This window comes from Mytilus edulis, chromosome 8 (genome assembly GCF_963676685.1).
Source record: "Mytilus edulis chromosome 8, xbMytEdul2.2, whole genome shotgun sequence".
NCBI classification, from domain to species: Eukaryota; Metazoa; Mollusca; class Bivalvia; order Mytilida; family Mytilidae; genus Mytilus; species Mytilus edulis.
Window position 1 is genome coordinate 13,636,697 of NC_092351.1, and position 21,514 is coordinate 13,658,210.

The following is a 21,514-nucleotide window of genomic DNA, read 5'->3' on the forward strand; positions in this document are numbered from 1 at the left end:
AACATCAATTTTCAGCATCATTTAACTTGAATGTGCTATTTGCATCTAAGTTGGTAGACCACTTTTCGGTGTTGATGAGTCATATTTCTTAATTGATAATAACAAAAGAAATATGATTATTACAGCTTTATTATTAATTAAAGATATTATAAATCTATTATTATCTCGTGATATTGTTTTGGTTTAAAAAATAGATAAAAGTTATTTTAGAAATTAATTAATTTTTCCTTTTCAATTCAAATGTGTATTTAGTCCAAACAGAGCTGCAGCGACCTTCACCCTTCTCTTCACATGCCTTGACATACAGAAGGATCCATTTGTTAGTGCTGACGACAATACCTTAAGAGAATTTAACCTCTTACAATATGTAAATCAGACTGTCATGACTGTTGTACTAACTTATTAATCGTTTAGATGAAGACGAAGACTCATTGACATTGTTAATTTTGTTAAAGGTTTTCTGTTTTTCTAAATTCCGATACTTTGGTAGAAATAAATCCATCGTGACAGCGGCGTTATTTATGTTTTTCCATATTTAGACACCTAATAGACAATTAACAACAAGATGACATAATTTGTAAGTTTGGCGCTAATCAAGCCAGACGTCAATTAATTTTTTGTTTCCTTTACTTGTCGATGTGAATCCATTTTCAGATAACAGACATTGATTATATGTCAAACCTAAGATTCTTTCTCACTATCCACAAACTTCCTAAGTACGCGTTTTGTTCCTCTCTCGACATCCAGTAGAAATATTAAATACGTATAAGCTTGGAAGATTGATCGTGAATCGTTAATGATTCTTAACTTTACATGATAGCCTTTCGTAGGAAATATACGCTAAGTTCAACATAATCTGAACGTGTTAGTATATTGAGTTATATTGTAATTATTTTGAATAATATTATATTCGAAATTGAATGTCTGTCTCGTGTTGAGAATCCTTCTATAATTGAAGGCTTGTCAAGACATCTATAAAGCTCAATGCAGCTCTGTTTGAAAAAAAACCTCATTAGAATTGGAAAGGAAATTAATGTCTTACAAATATAGATGACTTAATTCCATTTTTCATCTAAGCTATATCATGTATATCACGAGAGAAATAACTTTTTAATTGTAAGTTCATGAAATTTATTTCAATATTAATTCAAAACCAGGTATTTTTAAGTGATATGTAAATACTCATACATGTACAAGCTAAAGCTGATAAATCGTGAGGGCCATTCTGTTATAATGGTATTGAAATTTCCAAAGATTTCACAATTTTGACACTGAGGGAGTCAGAAACAAATCACAAAAAAATGTTCATAAAATTGAGAATTGAAATGGGGAATATGTCAAAGAGACAACAGCCCGACCAAAGAGCAGAAACCAGCGGAAGGACACCAATGGGTAAACCTACCGTGATATTAAGTCCTTGAGCACAGAGATTTCTTTTTGTAGTATGGAAAATGTGACGACTAGTTGGATCTGTAGAAATGTGACCAATACACAGCAACAATGTCCCAAAGACAAACATTCCGGCTACTACACCGGCTACTGCATATTCTAAAAACCATACTCTGAAATAAAATTACACTTTGTTAGGTATTATTAAATCTATCCGATTAAAACACCGTTAATTTTACTTTGCATAGTCTGAAATTAAGTATATATACAGAAATCATGTCATTGTATGTATTTAGAAAAAATCTTCAAAATGTAAATCATTTTGATAGTCAGTATGATGCAATAAAACCAAATTTTCCGAAACATATATATAATCTTGTGTCTAACTTACTCATTTTACTACATGTATTATACATGTAGCTTGTATAGTAACCAGTTATTTACACATCTGTAAAACCCTAATGCACAAGTTCTTACAGTTATGAAAATTCAAATACTAAAAAATAACTAATTAGACAAAATAATCAACTTGCAAGAGTAGGTATGCTTTCAAGATTTAGCAATATTTGACCGGCGACAAAATTTGATTAACGTATCTTGCTGTCTTAACCCATTTTAAAGGAATAAAATCTTGTTGGTTTGCATGTATATCAAAACACATTCAGATGCATTGCACTCTTCTTACTGCTTACCACAATATTTAGTACTATTTATGGTATTAAAGGAAATTGTGTATCAATTCCCTACTCACAGTTAACATACCCTTATAAAGCGATGATAAAATCTGCAGCAGTTCTATATGATTTAGTTAAAAACCAATTACTACAGATAAGATGGATGAGATAGATCCACGCTTCATTGACATATGACATCCTAACAATCTCATCACGTCACATGTTTGAAAAATACGTTCTTTTCAAGACGAACTTATTGTTAAATCCTTTTTAATACGTTTTTTTTTAATTCATCCAAGCACCAAACCTTGCATTCTCGCACATATTAATTTTGATATATTTTTTTTTAGCATCACAAACATCAACTGCTTGCCTATTTATTATGTATTGATGGCTCGTATGTTTGTTCTGACTCAGAACTATCAAGGATTTGTATACTATACAGATTCTTGGAACTATCATATATACTTATTTTCACGGCTTCCAAGCGTTTCAAAGAAAAAACCCAACAACAAAAAACAGTTATTGTATTATCACAGTCATACAAACTGTTGCCACTGCATACATTCTGCCATGAACTTTATACAATGCATGTTTACATTAAACTTTCTTGTGTTGTACAAATGTATATATATACCAGTTAGAAAAGTATCTGGCTTCATACAAGACATGTTAGATTAAAAAAAATCTAAAGTTATTTGACTTCTTAAAATGTACCTATTTGTTTTTGTCTAACTGATTATCATGGAGCCGGCTACATACTACAAGATAATCAAAGTGGTATAGACCCTTTATTGTGTAAATAAAAGCATTTGAATATATATACTTACAAGTGTTGCGAGTCGACTAGATCACGTGTTTTCTGTATTCCAATCAACAGTCCTCCCGTAAGACCACCAAGTCCCACCAGGAGGATGATCCACGCTATCAGGGAGGCACATGGTACCTGAGACAGGCAGTGTAACACTCGGTTACCAAAACTTTCATTCCGAGCTGAAAAAGTAAGAAAATACTCGTTAACTCTGTGCTTGTACATGCATCTGTTCCACTAATGTGTTAGGATCGGAACGTAGAAGCGTATGGATACGATAAAATATTTATACAGAAGAAAAATATTTATTATTCAGCAGTATTATATCGATGAACAAAATCTAGAACCGATGAAGTATTAAAAAAATAAGCTTTACACATTAATGTTTTGCTTTGATCGTTAAAAGTTGTCTTTCGATAAAATCATGATGTTTAAAATTTATCGAAATAAAATTATCATGTCACCAATTGGATGTGTCCAAGTTTCAAAGTACGGCATTTTGTTCAGCAAAAACATAAATACCAGTACATGTATGATGAGTGCACACATTTTAAATATGGTTACATTTCCCTGAGGTGTCAATCAATATTTCAACTTGTTGGATCATTCATGTCAAATTTTATTGACTGCATTTGTTTAAATTATTTATTTATAATTCTTAAAATGTTAGATAGTAAAGTCCAATGTACATTTCCGTCATAGTATGTATAAGCTACATGTAATAGGTCATCATTATTATTATTGACCACCTGACAGCATTAAATATAGAACTCATCTTTAACTATATTCCAGTGTTGCAAGATGCATGACATTCCAAAGTTGCATTTAAAAACAGTATAATAACATAAATAACTTAATAGTATACAACCTTCATAAGTAGAAGTAAGCAATTGCATTTTATACAACTTTTTAAAAAGATTATAGGATTCATACTTTACATTGTCATGAATAGAATATTATTTTATCTCTGTTAAATCGTGTATAAAACCTAGTAGCAAAATTATACAGAGAAATAGGGAGTGCATGCAGTTTTGAACATGCTTGGCAGATGAAAGACCTCCAAAAACAGTTCACTAAATATACGACGACTTTTTGGCATTGGCTTACAGAACGACTTCACAATATTTCTATTGGATACACAAAAAAGAATAAACGTTTAAGTGATGGTAAACGAGACGGCAATCCAACGACTTTTAAAAAGCCAATACATTAATTAGACAATAAAGGTGTCCTGTAAAGTGTTTACTGGCCAGGAAATTGTGTGTTCCGCCTTTTTCTTTTTTTCATGTTGTAACGTGTTGTCTGTTTTTCTTTTTCCTATAAATGTCTAAGGTCTTTATTACCCCTTAGTTTTTCTGTCAATTTTTCACCAATATAAACGCATGTCTATATAAGTGCATATACAATATGTCAAGTTCATTGAAAGCATATATCTATTTTGTTAGTGATGGTTATCATTGTAAAAACGTCTGTCTATATTTTGGTTACGTAACATTGTGTCAAAGACACAGTATCATACAGCTTAAAAAATACAAGAAATATGTTCCAAACAATGCATACAACTATAAAATCATTCATCTTGTATAACCTTCCAACAAAGGCTAGTATAAAGTCAATTCAGTAAAAGCAATTATATACAATGTAACTAGACAAGCGTTTGGTTTACCAAAGATGCAGAGCAGTGGAACTCGAACCAAACAAAAATAAACCAAATTAATAACAAAGTCAAGGAACAAATGAAACAAAACAAAAATTATAAATGGTTCCACTGAATGATGTTTATCGTCTACGTTTGCTGGTATCAGCATAAAATCACTGTCATAATAGTTTAATGTTGTAATGACTTTAAAGGAGTAGGTTCAGTAAGACCACGTTTTGGCCCAAAAATACAGCAGTTTTACAAAATTGTTAAAATGTAAACTTTGAGTTATTTATTGGAAACTAGAATGCTTCTGCTACATAAATATGGGCAGTTTTTGACAATATAATGTACATATATCGGGTACTAGCATTATTAAGTCATGCTAAATTACTGAAATCTTCACAATTTTAGCATTTTAGTTAAATTTTAGACGATTTCCGTCTCAAATGAAAGTGGCCGCATTTGTGTTCATTCTTTATATTGAAATGTAAGTTGTATTTGATGATAATACATAACATATATAAAGGTTGAGGCTGAACACGGATGTGGCCACTTTCATTTTTGACAAAAACCCTCTGAAAAGTGACATTTATTGGCATATTTGATAGATTTTTCATATTTAAGCTAGAATCGGAGCGTTTTAAATGAGTAAATCAGTTAAAATCTTTCACATAGACTAATTGAATCAACTGAAATAGACACTTTAGTGTTTAAAAAGTGTCTAAAATCTTTCGTCAGATGAACTTGAAATTTGAGGCCAAAATCGGCCCTTACCGGACCTACTCCTTTGTAAAAGTAAGTCCATTTATCTACAAAAATATCGAACTTTTTCTTTAGATGCTATTTCTTGTTTTTAAAGATGAGCTTATGTCCAAATTTCATAACAATTTATGAAGTTTTACAAATGCATCATGTCAAAACTAAATGTTATCCTTGGCTAAACTATCTGTAAAAGTTAAAGGCAAAAAACGAAGTGAGTCTATCAGTAGAATATACTGATAAATGAAAGAAATACATATTTTTAAAACTCTGCTACAGACATTATCATTTCATCATGATTATTTAAACACAAATAAAACTTCTGCAAAAGCTTCATAAAATTCTATGAAGGGTTGACAAATAATATTGATTTGTAACAAACTTTAACCCAATACGGCACAAAAAAAAATACAAAGTGTGATCATATTTGTTTTTTTTTATTATTTTTTCTTTTCTTTTGATCATAGACAAAATCTGAATACTGTCTTTAAGTCATTAAAACGTTTCTGCCCATAGCTCATAAAATTCCGTACCGGTTTGACAAAGTTTTTGATGTATAAAAAAAACTTTTCAAACAAACTGATCTTTTAAATGTTCAAGGCGACGGAATCTATGATCGATATTTCTAACATTCGCGACATATATGTCGCAGTTTTGACAATAGTTAACAAGACTGGTTTCATTTTGATTTTCATATATTTTTCTACAACATTTCGACAACAATGGCAGTGTCGGTGGTTCTCTTACCTTGACGCCGTAATGCGCGTGAGTGTATATTAGTCCTCTTCTGGGTCATATTACACTGACAACGAGATATTAAAACCATATTATTGGAACCATACGAATTATTATTAAGAGGATCCTCCATCTTCAATAAGGACGTGTAAACTTCAATGTTAGAACGCTATTGAACATGTTCCTTGTTTTGCCGAATCTTTGGGGGAAGGTGTAAATTCATATTGACGGTATTTATTGGCGCCAATTATCACTCGTTTACCCTTTGTTTAAATGCATCAATATATTTGTCTTACTTCTATCTATGAGGTCTATTCAGTATTGATAATTTAATTTTTTTACATAAAAGATAAAATATAAAAATAAAGTGTCACCTTTCACATGTTTCAGTACCTGCTGAGAGTACAATTTTCTCACGATCAAGGTGTACAGTAATTAATTAGTCATTACATGTTACATGTCCAACATCTGATTGTTAAAGTACAGTGTGAAAGCCAGTGTAATTGGGATGGTACTTATATTAGCAATCTCAATTTCATGAAGTCATGGGTAAGGCTAAGAAAATACATTTGTATGCTTCTTTCCTGTCTCATTAGTAATAACAGTATTTTACATAGACTATAAAGAGGAATGTTAGGGCTTTGACCGTGCTTTTAAAACCTAGCATGCCTGGTGCTTAACTAAATGTCCATGAAATGTGTTAGGTTAGATATGAAAATTGAGGGTATTTATATATAGAGCAGGAAACACAAATATATTTTGTTTGTCTGATATTGGTATTGACAAGTAAACCTCGTTTGTTTTGTTTATGTTACTTCTAGTACCAATTTAAGAGTCGTTAAAATTTCGTGCACCGAATCTCTTTTCTGGATATGTGCAGATCAGACACCTTTATACGCAATCATTTGAAAGCCAGGGATGTATAAACACGAAGACACGTTATCATGGTTATGAGCTTTATGGCCAAAAGAGACATAAACATAAATTGCTAAATTCAACAAAGGTCACCTTTCCATGAAAACATGTCAATACAAGTTTAAAGAAGATCAGAATCTACAATATTCCTAAATTGTCTTGCAATACGTTAATTAAGCACAAGTAATCGATTTTATTTATGTTACCATTATTTTGTTTTAAATTTGACAAAAATCCAAATATTTATATCTCGATCACGTGCATGGTATATTATCAATTTAAATCAAAATATCAAAGAGTGCAACGGACTTGATTAAAATCATCAATTATTATCTTCTGATTGAACAACTCCAGAGCTATATTATTTAACGATGAAGTAGATTACCACAAGTTGTGATTGTAAATTACACATTATATAGTGTATATTACTATTTAGCACAATACACAGCTGGAAATAGCTGTTAGAATTGGTGGAGGGGCACCCTTGATAATTTTTTTCACTTGTAAATGCAATGAAGCTTCGTCCAAATACTGTTCCTACTGTTCAATTTTTATCTGTGTGTTATGTTGTATTGTACATACTTGACATGTTACTACATTTTTTTAATTAACATGATTAATAAAATAGTATACGCGATGAGTGCCATAGTATATTTACCAAAAAATGTCAAGAAAGATATGAAATCAAAAACGTATTTACCAAAATTTCCCAAGAATGAATGAAGTTTGTTACATTTTTTCGACTTACTTGACCCAGGGTCAGTTTTCTCTTGAGATTTTTCGACATCTTTTTCGGTTATTGGTTCATCCGTTTTAATTTCCTCTATCTGAGTTGTTTGTTCATGATTATTTTCCTCAGTTTTTACATTAATATCATTAGGTTCGTCCATTTTAACTTCAGTGTTCACATTTTCCTGCACATTTTCCTCCATGTTTATATTTTCTTGTGGGTTCTCCATTATGAGTAACACTTTCTTACAAACACTTTATTCTAATTAGTTAACATCTTCAATACACTAATAATTGTTGTGAAAAAAAGCTTGTGTAGTCCACTAATGATCCTACTGTTATAGATAGACCCTCCAGGGAATCTAAACTTGTTCCGAGTGGACGTATATACAAATGTTGTGCATTGAAAATGTACAGTAAAACCTAGATTCTGTCTGAGCCTGCAGACGATAAGGAAGTACTTCATCTGCTATAGATATCAAGATGGTGGGAAGTGACAGTTTTATGATGAGAACATCGCCCAAGAAAACTTTTTAGAAGTTATAAGTAGTTTTTAGATGTTTTAAAGTATTATAAGTTGTAAGGTTAAAATAATACCGGGTACTATCAAAATAACCTTAAAGTATCATACTTTTTTAAAATTTAACCAGGAACATTTCTTTTGCCAATTCTCTGAACTAAACATGCGAAACGTCTGATCATGCTGTAGAAACGAATTAATAAAGGCTTGTTGTGACTATCAAAGTTTTCTCATACAAGTTTTCTTGGTCAAAGTATTTTGATGGATTGTTTTATAACATCATGAACATGGCAACCGTCGAAAAAACTGGGATTGCATTTTATCCTATTGGCCTTAAAACTTGGTCAAAGTTTTCTTTATCTGACCAGGTTTTTGTCGAAATCTATGACAACAGATGACTTGGAGCAAGTTAACCTGGTAAACAAAACTTTAGCCAAGTTAATTTTGATTGTGACAAACGTTTTTTATTTTTATTTTGCTAAATACATCATCGGGACAGTACTATAATTTGTAAATTCTAGTTGTAATAATTTTTGAAAAATTTTAGACAAACCCTGTTTTACTTATAAAAAAAGATATTAGCGGTGCTTCAGATGGTCTTACTGTTGAAAATTGTAAAGTTAGTAATATACTATAATTATTGCTGCTTTCGCACGATTTTGGCCGTTTTCTGTTGATGTTTCATCAGTGTTAGTACTTTACATATGCATTTTTGGGCTTGAATCTATTTAGTTTACAAAAGTGTGCTAAGTAGCACAATAGTTTGATTATCAATCATATCAAGTTTTCATAGTAATGGTTAATACAAAGCAAGCCAACTTATGACATTACTGATGTATAATCTACGGGTATTTCTGTTTTTACTGTATTCCTGTATCTAATGCTGACATCCTCATACCTTACTGTTTAATGTTTGTTTATGATAACGAATCAGAGAGTTCTCTGAAATATTATTTTAGTCTTTGACCGTTTCCTACCTCGTTTCCTACATGTTTTGTTTCAGATAAATTCTAAAGATAAAGGAATTGTAGATATTCCATCAAATAAAAAAATGTATGGTTGTTATAAGTCTTTGGATTGAAATAAAGCCATGTTATTACAAAAAGAATCTTCTTCTAAAAGCCGAGAGATACCCCAGGACACAGCTGTCGTCGTTTGTCACTATTTCATTGTGAAACTGTATTATACACTATTATTGGTACCCCTTTATGTGACCCCATCGATGAATGCTGTGATAGTGATTACAATTCGCCATGCACACGTGCTTTTATAATAAAATGGTAAACAGTAGGTTGGAAATTTATTTTAATCTTAATATCTGAAAGCTTTGATTAACGATATACTTTTAGATAAATATCGTTTGGTTTAATCTGTTTGTATTGCATAAAGTTATTATTTTAATTGCTTTCGTAGCATCCATGCCTCAATCCATGCATCTTGCTGCGAAGGCTCTAGTGAAGGAAATTTCCGGTGTGTTATTGATATCAGTACACAAAATATGGAATCTATTATCAAAAGCACAAAGCACTGGCAATCCGTATTCTTTATTTCTTTCTTTCTTTTTCATATCTTTCAATGTTTCTTCCATATTTCAACTACTATAAAAATTCCTTATATACATTGTATTTTTTCTTGTTTGCTGTCCAACCCAAGACATTCTTAACATAGCCATAGATTTAATTACATCTATGCCATAACAATTATCATATTTTCTTTAATCTATATTTGTATGAGTTCTACTGTAAACGACATATTCAGTTAAGTTAACTCAAACGAATGTCCATGTGTCTAGTCTATCAAAATTGTCGAATTTCCCGTTCAAATGAGAACAACACGGACAGATTTACTATTAGAATAAAACGGACAGATTAACTATTGGAACAACACGGACAGATTTGCTATTGGAATAACACGGACAGATTTACTATTGGAAGAACCCATAAAACACGGACAGATTTACTATTGGAAGAACCCATAAAACACGGACAGATTTACTATTGGAAGAACCCATACAACACGGACAGATTTACTATTGGAAGAACCCATACAACACGGACAGATTTACTATTGGAACATCACGGACAGATTTACTATTGGAACAACACGGACAGATTTACTATTGGAACAACACGGACAGATTTACTATTGGAACAACACGGACAGATTTACTATTGGAAGAACACGAACAGATTTACTATTGGAATAACACGGACAGATTTACTATTGGAATAACACGGACAGATTAACTAGTGGAACAACACGGACAGATTTACTATTGGAATAACACGGACAGATTTACAATTGGAAGAACCCATACAACACGGACAGATTTACTATTGGAAGAACCCATACAACACGGACAGATTTACTATTGGAACAACACGGACAGATATACTATTGGAACAACACGGGCATATTTACTATTGGAACAACACGGACAGATTTACTATTTGAACAACACGGACAGATTTTCTATTGGAACAACACGGACAGATTTACTTTTTGAAGAACACGGACAGATTTACTATTGGAAGAACACGGACATATTTACTATTGGAACACCACGGACATATTTACTATTGGAACAACACGGACAGATTTACTATTTGAAGAACACGGACACATTTACTATTGGAACAACACGGACAGATTTACTATTGGAAGAACCCATAAATTTTCCTTTCTGTCATTTCTATTGAACAAAATTAAATTATTAACATATCGAAACGAATCAAATTTGATATCCTTTCATCAGGGTTAGACTGGAGCCCATACATTTAATAAAGGATAAACTCGAACACCAACCTCTTATCAGGGTTTTGATTGGATCCCATACCTTTTATCTGCAGGGTTTGACTGGAGCCCATACCTTTAATCAGTGTTCAATTCGAGCCCATACCTTTAATCGGGGTTTGACTGGAGCCAATACCTTTACTTAGGGTATGACTTGAGCCAATATCTTTACTTAGGGTATGAATTGAGCCAATACCTTTACTTAGGGTATGACTGGAGCCAATACCTTTATTCCGGGTTTGACTGGACCCTTATATTTACTTAGGGTATGACTTGAGCAATATCTTTACTTAGGGTATGATTTGAGCCAATACCTTTACCTGGGGTATGACTTGAGCCAATACCTTTATTCCGGGTTTGACTGGACCCTCATATTTACTTAGGGTATGACTTGAGCCAATACCTTTACTTAGGGTATGACTGGAGCCCATACCTTTATTCCGGGTTTGACTGAACCCTTATATTTAATAATTGCAGGGTTTGAGGGGAGCCTATACGTTAGATCAGGGTTTGACCGGAGCCATTTTAGTTTAAGAGATCTATAGGTAGAGGGCTGCCTATGTAAAAACTACACATACACTGGGCCATGGACTACCCTAAACTAATCACGCCTGGCTTAAATATGTTTGGCTACCCATGTATGTTTGAGCTCTTAGTACCAAATTAAAAAGGGGGCAACTATGCTACCATTATAATTTGTTAGGTTCCATTGTGCCCCTCATAGCTTATAATTTGATGACCACCAAAGTATTGGAGCAGGTATCCAATTATCCTGTTTACTGTCATTTTAGTGAGATATTTAGGGTGTGAAGTCTTGTTAATTCGGCAAAACATATATTCTCAATTCGATTTATTTTTAGACGGACAATAAAGTGTTGTTAATAGATCTTCTTACATCGACTTAACACAGAGAAATGATCACAAGGCAATAAATACTTCTTATATCTGGTAAGTTGTATCATCAAGGTGTCTGCATCTGGGATGTAAACTGTTAAATATTTACTCCTTAGGTGCACTGTTTATAATATAAGTTTCCTAATCATTCGAACAATATTACGCACGTAGTAAGGTGATTACAATGCACATTAGAAATATAATCTGAACTTTGCCCATTATGCAGATGTATTCAAGGCTGATCAGAAAGGAATTCACCAGTTACTATCTTATGGGTATATATTTACGTTATTTATAATATTTGTTTTATACAGGTTTTCAATACAAAAAGTTGATTAGAAAGGAATTAACCAATGATTTATTATTATAATCTATTGGGTATATGTATACCAACTTTAATATTATTATTTTTTTTAAGTTTTTTTTTTTTTTTTTTTTTTTGGGGGGGGGGGGGGGGTCAAAATAATAAGTTGTCTGAAATATAATATGAGAATAAGACATAAGGTTGTTTATATATATCTTTTGTGTTTATCGTGAATATTTTGTATCTATTTCATAAATTAATAGATTACAGCGCATACATTGTATCTTATATCTATGATTACATTTATCTGGATAGCCAGCCTATGCTGCATACCAGATGTTATGAAATTAAGTATGTTAAAAAATAACCCATCATATTATTTCCTGTAAAAGTTATTTCATGGAATACCTCAGCTAATCGTAAGCCAGTTTCACTGTACTGTTCATTATTATCATATATATATACCAGATGCTATAGAATGTTTTAATATGACAAAATCGTTCCATTTCATCATACATTTATTCATTCAATTATATTTACCAAATACCAAGCAAAGGAAAATGATCCATAATGATACTTTTACAAAGGAATAATTGTTTACTATACACATTATGTGATAGCTGTAATTATTTTAATTATCAGTTCCAATTTGATGACTTGTTTTTTTTTTCTTTTATCTAAGTTCATGAAGCATTCAAGTTGTTATATTTATCCTAGCAACGAAACTGTTTATAATATTCATTTTAATTCAAAACAAAACAGACCACACTCAATCAATACACATCAAGCTAGAAAAATACAACCAGTCATTGCGTTTGATTTCCTCCGTTCAAAGAATCCTACCAAATCGAGATTTGATAGTGTTGTGCATCTGCGCCGATGCCTTATCCTTTTCACTCGATTGCAGAGCGTAAGAATTCTTCTCCACTCAGAGAAGATTATATATAGTAAGTATTGATCCGTTATGATGAGGATAAAAACATACAATCCTCACCTGCTGAAACTGTTAGAAACTAATAAAATTCTCTAATAAAGCTTCAACTTAAGTAGTGTTTTTAGAACGAAAATCGATTTCCTCAAGTAATATACGGTTGTATTATACAATTAAACATGATAGTTTTTAGACAGAAAAGAAAATGAAAATGAGATAACAAATTCATAGTTTTTTGTATGTAAACTTTTCGCAGCATACAATGTATTTTATCATGGTATTCAATTATTCACATTCTACACGAGAAATGTGTTGAGACCATTTTATTTATTAAATTCACATTAATATCCAGTTTTTACTTTGAATGCATGGATATCAACTACTGGCTCATAACGCTGACAAATTGTGTACAAATAAACATTGTATTGATGCTGTAAAACTTCATTACCAGCCACTCTGGTTCATCTCACTAGAGGAGAACCATTAATCATACTTGAGGTAAATACCTGGACATTCATTAAGCGTAAAGACTAGTTAGATCATTTTATAATATAAGTTTGACCTGGCAGTTGTCAAACCTACAAAGTATCCTTATATTGTTGAATATCAAGATCGATTTTCTTCACATGTCCAATATTCAAATACAACATATGTCTGTTCTCAATTTTTTGTCTATAGTTACACAGCAGGTGATTACTTTCTTAAATTTATATTTGAGCAATTTGAAACATCCATGTTATTCTCATAGAACATTCTTTATTTTTTTCAGTTATTTTTAAACGTTTGCCTCCACTGAGGCAACCCAATTGGGTGGGGTATAAGAAAATCTCAACTAAACAGGATATGTTAGTTAGTAGCAATGGCAACTCGACAGGGTGGAGTAGAGACAATGCCAACTCAACATGGTGGGGTGTAGGGGCAATGACAACACAACATGGCGGAGTGTAGGGGCAATGACAACATGTAACAGAGTGGGGTAGGAGAATTTCAACTTATTAGGGTGTGGAAGGAAATGCCAACTTAACTGCGTAAAGTAGTAGCAATGGCAATTCGACAGGATGGGATAGGGTCGTCGGATACTCAACGGGGTGAGGTAGGGGCAATGGCAACTGAACAAGGTAAAGTAGATGCAATGGAAACTATACAGGGTAGCTTTAGGGTTGGGGCAATGACAATTCGACACGTGGGGTAGGGTGAAAGCAACCCAATAGAGTTGGGTATATGGGAATGGAAACGTAAAAAAAGTGGGATACGAACACAAGCAACTCAGTAGGGCCTACAAAGGGAAATGAAAACTCAACAGGGTGAGGAATGGACAATTGCAACTCAACACAGTGGGTAGGGACAATAGCACTTCTACATGACAGGACAATGGCGACTCATCCGTTCTAAATTGCCGAGCAGTACGATGACTGTATCTTCCTAAAGTCAACATAATCAAACATCCAGTACTAGCTTGCTATAGTCTTGCCTCTTTTGATAATACATACAAAAAATTCCGTACCAGATGTATAAATATCAAAGTGTTGGATTGTGTACATAATATACAACAAGCATTAACCACTTACACCCGACTCCTACCAGAGAAAACACATTCAAACAAAAAACAGATTAACAAAGGACTTGGTACAGGTCTAAATAAAATAAAAAATTGTAAATGTGGCGAAATTACTGAACCATCCCACCAGCCTATATACCAAGTCTTTGACCAACGAGGTACACATGGTTTGACAGTAAAACAATTAATAAAAATCTGCACAATATGCTCTTCACTCGCTGTGCATGATTGTTTGACACAAACCGAAATTTGGAAAAGTATTCAAATCTAATAGCTTTAATATTACAAAACGTATCTACTTGGTTATATATTTTTAATTCAATACTTGTTCTCTAAATTATGATAGATTAATTAATTATAAACACTTAGATATATGTAGGTTAACTTAAGGTCATTAGGTTAACTTAAGGTCATTAGGTTAACTTAAGGTCATTGGGTTAACGCAAAGCTACATTTTGTATATGTATTCTCGTTCATGGATCTTTGAACACAGTATATGTACAATTTACCTTTGTCTTACTATATAATAGGAAAAGTTTAAATTTATATTCATTTATGTCCTTGTCAGAATGATTTGCAAAGTCGTATGCAAATTAAAATACTTGCCGCTAAACATAAGAACTTAATAACTTTATACGTGCTCTACAAGTTGCAATAATTGTAGTCGGATAAAGAAACTATATAAAGGAACTATAAACGACAGATTTTGCATTATTTCAAATAAATTATTCAAGTTTTATAATAAGACCTACGTAAACCTCGATCAGACAAACTATAAAATGCCGTATTGATATCTATATATACCAATGTCAAGTTTCCCCTGAGGCGATGTTCACACAATTATATGATTTAATAATCTTTTCGATAGTGCATATTGCATTTAGTCACATATACATGAATCTACACGGATAAAATTATAAGGGAAATTGGTTATAATTTTTTTTCACACTAAATGATCAAACATTTCTGCCCTGGGTGGGGAGGTGTGTCGGTATAATTGTATTAATAACACTCATCACACAAATATACTTTACATCTACTTTCTAAAAGACCACGTCATAATACAAAACCAAATTAAAATCTAGAGTTCTCGTAAAACTAGGTTGATGGTAATGAATAATGATAATAATTCATGTGGGAGAGGTCTATAACTTACTATAATAAAACACTATTATCCAATAACCACAAAGATCTAGTGAGATATAATGTAAGATATTTACGCTTGGTTAGGCTTCAGTCAATACCATGCATCTTTTAAAACACGTATATTGATTTTCTCTATATAAACAAAAACATGGCTTCGTAGGTCACAAATGATTTGTTTACATTTTAAACATTTACATTTTACGTTTTAATCCAATACACATTTATATCATGTTACTGTATTATAATGAAATCAATAATAGATTGCCTTATCAACTCTCTGATGTATATCTTAATGTAACTTTCATAAGTAATCTTACACGTTGTTTATTTTTTTCAATGAAGCATACGAAAAGAAACTTATTGAATTTTGCCATTTTCACCAGCCTAGCTAGCTTACCTTCATGAATTTTCACAATTTCCACTGGTTGTTTGTGAACCAGTCTTTCTCCTTCGTGGTCCGACTCTTCAACAGATAAAAGTTCTCCGTTTTCAGCCTCGGCCCTTTGCGATTCCCATGGACTTTCCATCATATAAAATACCGGGAACTATCCTGATATACTTTTAACTTGAATTCACATATGGTCTACCACTTTGCACTATGATGAGAAAACGTTATTTTTCCTTTCCTATGATATTTTTCTAAGCCATATGTGCTTCACATTAGGTACAGTTGTGTTTCTATGAGGAATACAGATTACGTCTTGTAATAATTAGTACAACCATCTCATGTAAACAACAAGTTAAAATCCCTCAATACTACGAACATATGATGTGATACAATCCTCTAACATGTATTTAACTTTACATCTATTAATAAGTAAGGACGTTTGACATTTGCATTTAAGCGTCGTCTCACGTGAGTAATTAGTCGGACTGCTATTTTGCAAACCTTCAGTTGCCGGGATATTCCAAACGCTCGATTGATGCGATGAACTATGTCGCCGGAACGATTGATCTTTCAATGTTCTGCTTACTTAATAATGGTTCACTTTAAGCTGAATGAGTCTCAATGGAGTTTTATAATATAGTAATTGATGATGTATATATAGGTGGTTTTAAATCGTATTTGCTACTACATAAATCTCATTGATATATATATATAACAAGAACGATACATCAGATCTCTACCAAATATACACAAAATTCCAATATCCAATCAGAATCTGGCAGTTGCTTGAAATATTGGATTTCTTTGCAAATTGTGAATATTTAATGATCACTTGGAAATTCCAGACTGTCGCTATTTCTCTACTGCTGGACAATCAGACTTCCTTCCTACGTTGTATACTGTACCTTATAACTTATATTCTACTGCTGTCCGACAATCGGACTTCCTTCCTACGATGTATATTGTACCTTGTAACTTATATATTCTTTTTATAACTGCATATATGGATCAAATTAAATCTATTTCTGCATAACAAAAGGTCACACAATAGACCGTGTCGACATTTAGTCTAATTACACATAATAAGTATGTTACGTCGTGAACTAGGCCTTTCTAGTTTCCTTTTGGTAGTTAGTCGAAGTAGATAATGAGCATACTAAAGTCGTTTGTCAGTTTCCTATTGCACTTAATTTTGAGTGGATTTCTTTGTTTTTAGATTTCCTCACTTTCATCAGACACGAGTCAATTCACGATGGAATTCTTTTACTATATGCCTCCTCTTTTACAAAATGAACGATACAACACACTTTTCGAGTACATAGGAAATAGGCATTGATCATAATATATTAATTGTGGCGTCGTTCAGCGTTCTTGTGAAGTGTGATTGCCTAGTTATTACATACACAGTAAGTTGTTGTTCTTTGAGGACTTGCAATCTAATCTGATACAGTTTGATCCTTTAAAAGATGACTATACTTTATAAATTAATTACTAATCACTTCAAGTAAGTAACCCTGTTTCCAATTCGAAACAGGTCAATTTCTTAAGAACACAAAAAAGTCCGTTATATCAAGCAAAGACAATGCTATTAATCCAATCAATGCATTGTTCTTATTTAACTGCACTGTTCACGATAACATTCGGTTTTTTTTGTAGTCCACAGTTTTTTTATTTATTTTTCTTCCTTGTTTAATTACAATAAAGCAATCAATGCAGGTGTATGTACATAAATATCAAGTTAATTCTTCCTTCTCTCAATATTATTTCCCGACAGTATCACTTTTCCTTGTATAGATCCTATAGTAGTGTAGAACGGTCAAATATGTAGCAGACTTCACATCTGATTAATGATAAATTGTTATTTCTTGATGCATAATGACAGGTAACGACATTTTATTACCGTACCTCTAGGTCCTAATCATTTATGGTTGAGCAGATGACATATATATTCTCAATAAATCTGCACACAAAAACACTTTATTTGCATTCTATTGATTGTGATTATCTGTTACATAAGATTACAATGCAATTATTTTATGTTTTATATTCGGTATGTCCTTTTATCAAGGGCAAACATTGGCATAACTACGTTCGACACGTTGTAAAAATGACCTCAAAATATCGCTTAGAGCCGTACTTTAATCCATGTTTTCTCAATTATTTATGGCTTATGTCCAAATATGCACCGTTGATAAAAGGAGATTTTCATAAATTTGTATAAATTTATGTTCATAACAGTCAGTCAATCTGGTTACCTGAGGTCTTTATCGAGCAACGTGTTACAATACACATGCTGTTCAAAGAAACATAATATTCTTTTGCTTGAAATATGTTAGCTCTATCAAGTTCTTGAGTTACTTTTAATTTTCTTGTTAGAAATAATCAAATTAATGTTACATTATATCGATATGTACAGTTCCAGCTGTTACACTGTGTTAAACCCGAGTCAATTGCAGACGAACGAAATTGAAATGTTTCAGTTATAAAGAAATATTTCAGGAGCTCCTAAAATACAAACTCGCGTAGCTATATTTAGCTTGAGTCTGGTAGTGTAATGGTCAGATGACAAAGTTAACCTGTTATGTGAACATACAACGGGTATACATGTAAGTCTGAGGTTTGTCTCTTAAGCCTAACAGATACAAACTTTTAAATTTCATTATAAGCACAATAAAGACGAGCATGCCACTCAGTAGTTGTCGTTTGTTTATGTGTTACATATTTGTTTTTTGTTCATTTTTGTTCATTAATCAGGCCGTTAGTTTTCTCGTTTGAATTGTTTTACATTTGTCATTTCAGTGCCTTTTATAGCTGACTATGCGGTATGGGCTTTGCTCATTGTTGAAGGCCGTACGGTGACCTATAGTTGTTAATTTCTGTCTCGTTTGTTCTCTTGTGTAGAGTTGTCTCATTGGCAATCATGAGACACGAAACAAAGGAATACACACTCAACACATGTATTCATAATAGACTACTTATTTGTCTAATCATTTTCTAGCTAGTCTAGTTAAAATTTGTACAATGACTTATCAGGAGAAATGTGGTTGAAATTCTATATGTGATGGTTATATATAATACCAGTATTATATTCAATATTCATAATGTAAGTTTATGCAAATTTATTGGCTTAATATTTGTATGTAAGTATCATGTATTAATTTACATAATTGTCTGACCGTGTAAAATATGTAATTGATGTCTTTATCATAATTTCATTTTACATTAGGCCAACTGTAGTATATAAGTTGCAATAAACATCAAGTTCAAGACTTGATCGTGCAAAAACCCCGCTTTTTCGAAAGCCAAAACTATAAAAGTGTTGAAGAGCACAACAACAACAGCAACAAAAACAGCAAAGCAACCGCCTTAGATCAAATTTGTTGTGGGGAATTGTAATTTTTAGCATAAACACAAATATACATAATATTATCAATTTGACATTTAGCATTTGAATCATGCCAAGTATCAAAACACATTGCTATTGATTACCAACTGGTGCATATATGATAGATAATGTCATATAGCTATAGCACTGCCGCGGTACATAACCTTTCGTGTGAAGAGGTTATGCTTTCGGTTGAATGTTCTAGACAAAACAATGCTGCAGACTCGGACTTCTTTTAAACTGAATTTTAATGTGCGTATTGTTATGCGTTTACTTTTCTACATTGGTTAGAGGTATCGGGGAAGGGTTGAGATCTCACAAACATGTTTAACCCCGCAGCATTTTTGCGCCTGTCCCAAGTCAGGAGCCTCTGGCCTTTGTTAGTCTTGTATTATATTAATTTTAGTTTCTTGTGTACAATTTGGAAATTAGTATGGCGTTCATTATCACTGGACTAGTATATATTTGTTCAGGGGCCAGCTGAAGGACACCTCCGGGTGCGGGAATTTCTCGCTACATTGAAGACCTGTTGGTGACCCTTTGCTGTTGTTTTTTATTTGGTCGGGTTGTTGTCTCTTTGACACATTCCCCATTTCCATTCTCAGTTTTATTGAAAACATGGACAAAATGAGAATATATATACGGTGTGTATTTTGTCCAATACATTCTGCCGACAATATATCTGAAATTGTTAAATAATCTGCGCAATATATGTAGTTGAAATATCAGCGTTCAAATAAGAAGTTTATATTCCTGAATATTTATTTAACTAAAAATGGGACAGAAATGCTAAGTAGATAAGTAAGTCTAGTAAGTCAGGGTCCTTCCTGCCCGTGTTACTATTATCAGACAAAGTGTACGTATTACTACAGTTTCAGACATAGTGTACGTATAACTGCAATTTCAGACATAGTGTACGTATTACTACTGTTTTAGACATAGTGTACGTATTTCTACAGTTTTAGACATAGTGTACGATTCAAACATAGTATACGTATTACTTTGTGTACGTACAAATGTATAACTATAGTTTCAGACATAGTGTACGTATTACTACAGTTAAGACATAGTGTATGTATTACTAAAGTTTAAGACATAGTATACGTATTACTACAGTTAAGACATAGTGTATGTATTACTAAAGTTTAAGACATAGTATACGTACTACAGTTAACTTAAAGACATAGTGTATGTATTACTACAGTTAAGACATACTGTACATATTACTACAGTTAAGACATATTGTATGTATTACTAAAGTTTAAGACATAATGTACAACAGTTAAGCATATTGTAAAATATATATAATATACTTTTAATGTACTTTTAACTCAGTACAGATCCAATATAACTTTCATCTTTTCTACACAGGAGATACATAGAACAGATCATTCAGTGTCAACGTTTGCTGAAACTGGTGTAATGATAAAGGGTTTTTCGTTCCGTGTCAATGTATGTAAAGTAATGAAAACCTTAATTGTTTTTTTCAAGTTTGTGCATGAATTGTGTGCAGTAAATTATATACATAAACCTAGCCAATTTTCATAAAGATGTGTTTTCTAGCTAGCTTCAAAGGATAATAATTATGTTATAACATCAAACGACATAAAATAGACTAAATAACAGGTATACCAACTGTATAATATATAGACATGGCATATCAACTGTGCAGCAATCGCATCAAAGAAAACATTTTGAAGAAAATTCTTTATTTAAGTGAAGATCCAACAATTGATCCGATTAATTTCCATTTGTTATCCCCTGGAAACTAACTTGCAGAAAAAATATAATAAATTGCTTAAAATCTAATTTATCCATTTAAAGTCTTCGTAATTTGTACATTGTATGTCAAATCCTTCGTTCCAACCATTCATTCAACAACCCCCTCACCCGAACAAACAAAATCGCTTAAAAGTTTATTTTATAACTGTACAGGTTACT

The 21,514-nt window shown here is 32.3% G+C and overlaps 1 protein-coding gene across 7 annotated transcripts in view; it reads right to left on the reverse strand.

Annotated features, from left to right (window-relative positions):
• Nucleotides 1–21,514, reverse strand: part of LOC139484855 (neuronal membrane glycoprotein M6-a-like) — a 60,402-nt gene that overhangs the window by 13,533 nt on the left and 25,355 nt on the right. For 4 of the 7 annotated variants that reach the window (XM_071268860.1, XM_071268855.1, XM_071268857.1 and 1 more), the window contains 2 exons: nt 2,894–3,056; nt 1,403–1,562 (listed from right to left, as the gene is read on the reverse strand). In XM_071268860.1, coding sequence (XP_071124961.1) covers nt 1,403–1,562; nt 2,894–3,056 — 323 coding nt within the window. Of the gene's footprint in view, nt 1–1,402; nt 1,563–2,893; nt 3,057–3,250; nt 3,345–7,673; nt 8,153–16,197; nt 18,506–21,514 lie in introns of those variants that run through there. The other 3 variants (XM_071268854.1, XM_071268853.1, XM_071268861.1) reach the window with 3 other exon arrangements.